This window comes from Gracilinanus agilis, chromosome 2 (genome assembly GCF_016433145.1).
Source record: "Gracilinanus agilis isolate LMUSP501 chromosome 2, AgileGrace, whole genome shotgun sequence".
NCBI classification, from domain to species: domain Eukaryota; kingdom Metazoa; phylum Chordata; class Mammalia; order Didelphimorphia; family Didelphidae; genus Gracilinanus; species Gracilinanus agilis.
Genome location: NC_058131.1, coordinates 169,233,206 through 169,243,150, shown reverse-complemented (window position 1 = coordinate 169,243,150; position 9,945 = coordinate 169,233,206). Strand labels below are relative to the sequence as shown.

Genomic DNA, 9,945 nt, shown 5'->3' with positions numbered 1-9,945 from the left:
CCACTGCCATAGAAGGAACAGAAGGAATCTGAATGCAGTACAATACATACCATTCTTCACTTTATTTCTTTATGAATTTTTCTCCAGTGTAAGTAATATATGTCTTGTTTCACGATATGACAGTGAAATATGTATTGTAAGATAATCTCTGTACGACATATATTACCTGCCTTCTTAGGAAAGGTTAAAAGGTGCTTGGGAGTAGGGAAAATGAGATAAATAGATTTTAGGATGTAATTAATGTGAGAATTTGTTTCTCTTAGATAAACATATAATTTTTACATGTTTATAACATGTATTATAGTATTGTTATGTTACATATTATGTTATATAAAAATAAATGATAACTAAAAAAAGAGATCTTTGGTAACTTTGGAAAGAGCAGTTTCAGTTGAATGATGACTTTGGAAACCCTACAGAAGAGTTACGTACAAAGGAAGTAGATAGCCTCTTCAAGAAGAGAGATGGGACAATTGGTAGTGGGGACAGGTGGATCAAGTGAGGTTTTTTTGACAGTGGTGGAGACATGGGTGTGTTTGTAGGCAGAAGAGACAAAGAAAGTCTGAAAAGAGAGAGAGACAGAGACAGAGAGACAGAGAGAGAGAGAGAGAGAGAGAGAGAGAGAGAGAGAGAGAGAGAGAGAGAGAGAATGATAGAGGAATCAAACTATCAAACTACTGGCTAATAAAAGATGGAATGTCATCATTTGTACATGTACAAAGTTTGCCTTGGCAAGAAGGGCTACCTCTTCACATGAAACAGGAATGAAAGAAGATACTGGCAGAAAGCATCTGAGAGGCCACTTCCCAATGGCTCACACACAGTGTGATCATCACCTATCATGGCCCGCATAGTGACTCATCATTATCTTTTTGGTAAAGTTTATCAACACAAGGTTCTGCTTTGTCAAAGGGCTGTCTGAGATCAATAAGGGTTTCCACAGAAATGTGTAGTGATGATCACAATTGCTTGAAAAGGGTATTGAAGTATGAATTTCTTGGAGATGATTTACCAAATTAATCACTAAAATACTTTATGAACTACTTATTCATAACTCTCATTATTTGCTGGCTCTTTTGTTGCCTATAAACACAAGTACATCCTTCCCATACTTAAAAAGACTATCAATTCTATCTTCCCTATCAGCTTCCTCCCACCCCCCATCTCTGCTCCTCTTTTCAGCTAATTTCTTTGGAAAAAGCCATCAATACTTATTGTTTCCATTTCCTCTCTATTCATTCTTTTTTGTTTTCTAAACCCATTCTAATTTGATTATAATTGAGTTCTAATTTTTTTTAAACCCTTTAACTTCGGTGTATTGTCTCATAGGTGGAAGATTGGTAAGGGTGGGCAATGGGGGTCAAGTGACTTGCCCAGGGTCACACAGCTGGGAAGTGGCTGGGCCGGGTTTGAACCTAGGACCTCCTGTCTCTAGGCCTGACTCTCACTCCACTGAGCTACCCAGCTGCCCCCTGAATTCTAATTTTTAACTAACCTGATACTGCTCTTTCCAAAGGTCAATGACCATTACCAAATTGAATGTCCTTTTCACAATTCCCATTCTTATCTTCTCTGCAACTCCCAACACCATTGACCAGAGCTTAGCACAGTGCCAGACACACAATAGGTGCTTAATAAATGTTTATTAACTGACTAGTCACATTCTCCTGCTGGACACTTTCTCCTTTTTGGGCTTTTAGGACACTATTCTTTCTTGGTTTTTCTCCTACTTGTTTTGACTGCTCTGTGTCTTTTGCTGATATTCATCCATGTCATACCCACCATTTCTGTTCTGACCCTTCTTCCCTGTTTTTTCTATATAATTTTCCTTCATGAACTCATTAACTCACATGGGCTCAATTATCACCTTTGAGCAGATTTTCTCCATTGCACTGATCTTCTATTATCAGTTGCTTACAAGATTTTAAATTGGATATTCTATAACCATCTCAAACTCAACATGTCCAACATATAACTCATGATCTTTCCTCCTGAATTCTCCCTCTTCTAAACTTTCCAATTATTATCAAGGGTACCACTATTTTCCTAAGTCACTCAAGTTCACAAATGATGTCCTTGATTCCTCACTCTCATTCACATGCCCAATTAGTTGGCAAATATTGTCATTTTTTGGTGTAATAGATAAAAGAGCAGGGTTTGGAGTAAGGGAAAATTCTAAGTTCAGATTCTGCCTCAGACACCTAATAGTTGTGTAACTCTGGGCAAGTAACCTGTGTTACTTAAAATTGGTATAATAAAAACACCTACTTCATAGGATTATTGTGAGGATATTATTGAAGATACCATCCTCCAAGTCACCCAAGCTTGAAGCCTACATATCATCCTTGATTCTCTCTCAAATCCCATTTCCAATTAATCATCAATTCTTCTTATTTCTACTTTTGTAACATTTCTCCAATATGACTGCTAACATTGTAATAGCCATGGTACAGGGCTCTCATCACCTTTTTCATGAACTATTTGTAATAGTTTGCCAGTTAGCCTCCTCAAGTCTTCCCATTGTAATTCACCATCAACTCAGTTGTTAAAATGGTCTTCCTAAAATGCAGGCTTGACATTTTAGTCAATAAACACCAATGACTTCCTATTCCCAGCAAGATGAAATATAAAATTCTCTATTTCCTTTTGAAATCTCTTATAACCTGGTCCCTTCCTACTTTCCAGTTTCCTTATACTTTATTCCTTCCCATGCTCTCTACAATTCAGTGACAGTAGCCTCCTTTAATATGATGCTCAGTCTCTGAGCTGAGTATTTTCACTAGATATACCCAGATCCTGAATACTTTTTCCACCATCCCTACCTCCTAGTATTCCTAAATTCCTTCAAGTCTCAGGTAAAATCATACCTTCTGTGAGACGTTGACACCAGCCCTTATTGAATCTAAATCCCTCCTCTCCGAAACTCCTCCCAAATTATTCTATATATGTCTTTGTTGTTTTCATATTGCCTCCCACCATTAGTCTAAATTCCATGAGAGCTGAAGTTGTCAAAAAGCCAAAAGCCTTTCTTTGTTATCCCCAACATTTAGCACAGTGTTTTGTAATAATAAGAGTTTACATTTACAAATATCTCACTGAATTCTCATGTTAACCCTGGGAGGTAGATGTCATTATCTTTATTTTACAGTTGAAGAAAGTGAGGCAAATGTGTTAAGTGAACAGCTATGGGTTTCATAGCTAGTAAGCATCTGAAGCTGGATTTGAATTCAGGTCTTTCAGGCCCAGAACTGTAACAACTGTACCACCTAGTTGCCCCTGCTACATAGTAGGACATAAATAAATGCTAGGCTGATTTAGTTTTCTGATGTGAAAAGTGCTTTGAAACCTTCAAAAATATGTTCTTCTCACCACTCAGCAACATCACTCAATGTCAGGTCCTCGTCTCTCTCTGAGATTACTGTGATAGCCCAACTGATCTGGCTGTCTCAAGTTCCTCCTTATTCCAATTTATCATTCATTCAGCTGCTAAAGTGATTTTTCTGAAGCCCACTTCCAACTGTGCCACTCTGCCATCCCAGGCAATAAACTTTACTGACTCCCTATTACCTTTTGAATAAAATATAAAGACCTCTTGTTTTGCATTTGAAACTCTTCACAACCAGGCTAGTTCCTTTTTTCTAATCTTCTTATACTTTACATACTCTAAAATCCAACCATACTGGTCTAAGCATTATTCCTCGCTTGGTGCTAGATAATCCCCATTCCTAAAATGCTTTCTTCTCATCTCCTCCTCTTAGAATCCCTCATTTCCTTCAAGTCTCAGCTTAAGTCCCACCTCCTTTCTGCAGGAGGCCTTTATTAGTTCCTCCCTTTTGAACCTTGAAGTTGTTATTCAGTCATTTCCATCCATACTTTCTGATTCCCTTAGGGGCTTTCTTGATAAAGATATTGGAATGGTTTGCCATTTCCTTCTCCAGCTCATTTTTTTTTTTTACCCTTGTACTTTGGTGTATTGTCTCATAGGTGGAAGATTGGTAAGGGTGGGCAATGGGGGTCAAGTGACTTGCCCAGGGTCACACAGCTGGGAAGTGGCTGAGGCCGGGTTTGAACCTAGGACCTCCTGTCTCTAGGCCTGACTCTCACTCTACTGAGCTATCCAACTGCCCCCTCCAGCTCATTTTATAGATGAGGAAACTGAGGCAAAAAACCGTTAAGTAAGTTGCCCAAGGTGACACAGCTGATAAATGTCTCAGATAAAATTTGAAGTCAGGTCTCTTGCATTCTATCCTCAGAGCCACCTAGCTGCCTTTTCCCTCATCTATAAAATGGGGATAATGATAGCATCAACTTCTAATGGTTGTTGTGAGGAAAAATTGAGATATTTTAAAAGGATTTTCCAAAGGTTACTAGAGTTTAGGTGGTACAGTGGATAGAAAGCCAGACCTAGAGTCAAGAAGACACATTTTTTTTTTCAGTTGAGATCTGAGCTCAGATAATTACATACAGTTTGGTCCTGGTCAAATCACTTAACTCTTTTGGCCTCAGTTTACTCATTGTAATATGAGTTGGAGAAGGAATGGAAAACCACCCTGGAATCTTTTAGGAAGAAAATCCTAAATGGGGTCACAAAAATGGGGTTATAAATGAAATGACAAATGACTGAAGTTTATTGAGTTTGAAAAGTGACGTTGCCACACTGGTGCTTTGGGTAAATCACAGGCTTCCCTTTTTTTGGCTTCAGTGAAATACCTCTTAAATTATAAGAAATTGGATTTCTATTGTCTCTGAATCAACAGCTTACTTGATAGGAATTATGACATGATCTCTGAAGCTGAGATGCTCTTGCAAAGGTATATTGGTAAACATTTCATTTAACATTAATTAACATGTATACATACAAGTATTATAAGATAAATAGAAAGTAAATACAAGGTAGTTAAACCTAAGGTATTTAAAGAATTAGGGTACAAGCAATTGGGATGATCAGGAAATTTTTTGTGGAAATAATGCTTACACTAATGATGAATCATCTTTCTCCTCTTGGAAGAGAATATGTTACTGGTAATTTGATTCTCTTTCTTTTTTTTTTCAAATTAACCAATACTCTACCTTTTTTATTTGTTTTTTCATAGAACAAGCTCCTAATTTTATTTATTAGTTCAATAGTTATTAGTTAAACAGGTTTTCATTAAGAACAAGTTCTCCTTGAAAAAAACGTATGGGCATGTTTTTAAACTTAATCTGCCTCTTTAACACCTTCTTCATTACTTTACATCTAGACAATAAATAATAAAATGTAGGTCTTATTTGTAGCCTTTGCTTGATTTCTAAATTTAAATAATCACACTAAGAATTTAAAGATCTGCTCAACCTCCTTGAAACAATCCCAGCACACCAGTCCCTCCACATTCTCCAATCAGAGATCTCCCACAGACTCTTCCTCCGCACTATGTTCACGTGCTATTCTCTTCTTCCGCACTCCTCATGAATGAGGCTGCCCAGCACTACGTCTGGAGGGCTCCCCATCCCCCGCAATCGCGAGACCCCAGAGGCCTCCTTTCTTCACCCCTCCTCCACCCCCACCCCCACACAACGGTGACTTTCCCAGGCTTGATGGTAGTGGCGCCATGTTTCTTCTCCCGTTGCTGCTTTCTGGGCTGCTCAAAGTTATGTTTAGTGACCTTGCCCAGGCCCAGCTTTCATCCAAGGGTGGGGTAACGTTTTTATTTTTTTTTTTGTGTGGGGTGTGTGTGTGTGTGTGTGTGTGTGTGTGTGTGTGTGTGTGTGTGTGTGTGTAGGGGACTGGAAAGAAAAGTATTGTATCAATGAAACAAGTGGTTATACTTTGCTTATTTCATAACCTCCCTCTTTCCCCCAGGCCAGTCGGCCTCCATGCTTTATTTGGTGATCTCCTAATAATGAAAAAGTATTTCCCAAGGCAGTCTTTAGACTTAGAGGAAAATCCTGTGGCTACATTTTCCCCCTCAACTTGGAGCCTAAATTTCCCTGCCACCCCCAACAACTTCCCCAGATTACCTTTGGCTACGAGTTCTGGAGCCAAACAAAGTAAAGCTAAGATGAATTCAGAACTTAAATCAGGAAGACCTGAATTTGAATTCTCCCTCAGACACCTACTGTGGTCCTGGTCAAATAACTTCATCAAGTTCAGGCTCAATTTACTCCCATCTGTATACTGGGCACCTACATCTTAGGGTTGTTGTGATAATTTAATGAACTAATATATATAAAGAACATTGATTTCTTTGCAACTTCAGTGCTAGCTTTTGTTATTATTATTTTCAGGAGGAAGGCCTTCAGACACTTCAAAGGGGTTTAATGATGAAGGGACTGGAGAAATCATAATGTGTTAGGCAACAAATATATTATTAATTACCTACCCTGTAGCCAGGCTATATCAGTGGCTGAAGATAACCAATTAAACAATCACTTCCTGCTCACAAGGAATTTACATTCCTGGAGTGAGGGAATAACATGTGTACATACAAGTATTGTAAGATAAATAGAAAATAAATACAAGGTAGTTAAACATAAGGTATTTAAAGAATTAGATTACAAGCAATTGTGATTATCAGGAATTTTTAATGGAAATAATGCTTACAACGATAATGAATCATCTTTCTCCTCATGGAAGAAAAGATAGTATTATGTTACTGGTGATTTGATTCTCTTTCTTTTTTTCCAAATTAACCAATACTCTTTTATTTGTTTTTTCATAGAACAAGCTCTTAGTCTTATTTATTAGTTCAATAGTCTTTTTACTTTAAATTTTATTAATTTCTCCTATGATTTTTAGGATTTCCAATTTAATCTTTAACTGGAGATTTTTAATATGGTCTTTTTCTAGTTTTTTTTAGTTATATGCCTAATTTATTCATCTGCTTTTTCTCTATTTTATTGATATAAGCATTCAGGGATATAAATTTTTCCCTGAGTATTGTTTTGGCTATAAACCATAAATTCATAAATTTTGATAAGTTGTCTCTTCTTTGTCATTCTCTTCAGTGAAATAGGTGATTATTTCTATAATTTTTTCTTTGACCCACCCATTTTGAGAGTCTAATTGGAGGCCACTGGTAAACATAATGCCATGATAGTAAAATTGCTTCTAGGATTAGCTCTTACTAGAATTAGTTCAACTATTTTTGTACAGGTATTTTTCTTTATTGTCTTTTTAAAGGTGGGACTCTAGCATAAATCTATTAGCTTGGTCACTAAAATTTTAAAAAAATTAGTAAGCAAAGGAGAAAGAATCTAGCTATTGATTGCTATTATGAGGACAAAGAAGATCTGGGTTCAAACTCAGAGGACAGTGAAATAAAAACATTGATTTCTAAAATAGTAAAAAGCAAAGGAAAATGATAAATGGTCACAAGCTCAAAAAGAGCTTTTGGAAGAATAAAAGAGACCTCAAAACCAAAATGAGAGGTGATGGAAAAATTAGGAAAAAAGAGCAATGCAAGGAAATCAAGAAAATTATGAAAGATGATTCAAATGGAAGGAGAGATCCAAAAATTCACACAAGAAATAATCATTAAGAAAGGGGAAGATAATGTCTTCCTAAGATAACAAGAAATAACAAAGAAAAATCAAAAGAATAAAATGTAGCATAGAATATAAAATATCTTATTACAAAAATAACTGACCTAGAAAAGAGATCAAGGAGAGACAATATAAGAATTGTTGGACTCCTAGAAATTTGTGATCATACTCAAAAAAATTCAACAAGGAAAACTACCCAGAAATTCTAGAACTAGTGGGTAAAATAGAAATTGAAAACAATCACTCATCACTATCACAAAGAGACCCCAAGAGGAAAATGCACAAGTACGTCATTGTTAAGTTCCATAGCTCCCAAGTTAAGGAGAAAATACTACAAACAATAAGACAATTTAAATAAAATGGAGCTACAGTCAAAATAACACAAGATTTAGCAGTTTTAATATGAAATAACAAAGGTCATGGAACACAATGTTTCAAAGAGCAAAGGGAGAGGACAAGGAAAGGTTTCTAAGGAGGGAAGTGAAGTATACAGAAATAGTGACCAGTAGAAATTAGACATTTGAGGAGGGATATAGAAAAAAGAGAGGAAGAGAAGGACAAATAGGAAAAACAGGGAAATCAGAACAAGTAATTATGCCTTTTAATGTGAAAAGAAACTGAGTTGACAACCAAGAATAACATACCTAGCAAATCTAAGCATAATTATACAAGAACAAACCCCACCCCCCACATATTTAACATACTAAAGGAGTTTCAGCTATTCTTAGAAGCCCAGAAGATAGTATAAAGTTTCATCTATCAAACATAAGAAGGTAAATATGAAAGATCAGTTATAAGAGACTGAAGAGGTAAAATTGTTTGCTTCCCAAATAGGATAATATTACCTAAAACCTTTAAGAATGATATCATTACCTGAGCAGGTTGAAAGAGCAAATGTAGATAGAAGATGTGAGGTTAAGTTGAATATAATAGAATGAAAAAGGGATGCAAATTAGATAGTGGACAGAAAAATTGGGCATTTGAGCAGCAAAAAGAGGAAAAGGATAAATAGGAAAAACAATGAAGGGAAATCAGAATTAGTAATTATGACTTTGAATGTGAATGAGATAAATTCACCCATAACAAGAAAACAGCAGAATGGCTCAAAACCCAATAATATGTTGTTTATAAGAAGTACACATAAAAATGAGAGACATATATAAAGTAAAATAATGGGCTGGAGCAGAATATTCTGTGCCTTAGTTGATGCAAAGAAAGTAGGAGTGGTTATCTTGACTTCTGAGAAAGAAACCTAAAATAGATATAATCAAAAGAGATAAAAACAGTGGGTGTTTAAAAGTATATTTAAAATGTATTGTAGATCAGTGATTTCCAAAGTGCACACCGCCGCCCCCTGGTGCATGCTGCAGCGATCCAGGGAGGCAGTGATGGCCACAGGTGCATTTGGGGATGGTGAATAACTGTAAGGGGGTGGTGATCGTATGTGACAGGGGGCTCTAAGTAATTTTTTTTTCTGGAAAGGGGGTGGTAGGCCAAAAAAGTTTGGGAACCACTGTCATAGATGATGAAACATTATCAATACTAAACCTATATGTATCAAATACTATAGCTTCCAGATTTTTAAAGGAAAAACTAGATGAGATACAAATGGAAATAGATAACAAAATGATAATAGTGGAGGACTTTAATTTTTAATTTTCCCCTCTGAACTAGATGAATCTAATCATAAAATAAGTAAGAATATAATCTTAGGTAAGTTAAATATGATACATATCTGGAGAAAATTGAATAGAAATGGGGGATATACCTTTTCAATGATACATTGTACCTATATTGACTATTGGTTAATATGATTAAAAAAAAGGGAAAAAAAGCCAAATTACTTACATTAATGATGAAAAAGACAAATAAATCAACACTGAAGATGAAGTTAAAGCAGTTATTGGGAGTTAGTAGCCAACAATCACTTTGGGGCTTTAAAAACATCAAATAGGGGACTGGGGTCACTTATTCCCCAGATGACACATATAGAAAGAACATTTAGTTGCTACTATGCTGTGTTGGGATGAGTGAAGAATCATTATCATTCCTCTTTCTCCACCTATTGATCTTTCTCCTTCCTTCCTTCCTTCCTTCCTTCCTTCCTTCCTTCCTTCCTTCCTTCCTTCCTTCCTTCCTTCCTTCCTTCCTTCCTTCCTTCCTTCTTTTGCTTTTTCTGTTGTTCTAGGTGTCCTTAGGAGCATTTTTGGTTACAAAATATCCATAACCCCATTCAAAAGACTTCTATCCAGAAATGGATAGGATTGCAACTTCCTGGTCTAACTTCCACTAGTAACAAAAGTTTATTCAAAAAGGCAGCTCCCCAGCCCCCCTGGCTCCCAAGAAAGAAAGCAGCCAATATTTCTTTAGAACTTCACAGTGTAGAAAGCCCAGAAAACAGTGTTAAGGCAACATAAAAGGGAC

The 9,945-nt window shown here is 36.3% G+C and overlaps 1 protein-coding gene across 1 annotated transcript in view; it reads left to right on the top strand.

Annotated features, from left to right (window-relative positions):
* The first annotated feature begins 5,588 nt into the window (after nucleotides 1-5,588).
* LOC123234855 (disintegrin and metalloproteinase domain-containing protein 2-like) overlaps nucleotides 5,589-9,945 on the top strand; it is a 123,324-nt gene continuing 118,967 nt past the window's right edge. Inside the window, exon 1 of the mRNA XM_044660850.1 lies at nucleotides 5,589-5,670. Within this exon, the coding sequence (XP_044516785.1) occupies nucleotides 5,589-5,670 (82 nt within the window). The remainder of the gene's footprint in view (nucleotides 5,671-9,945) is intronic.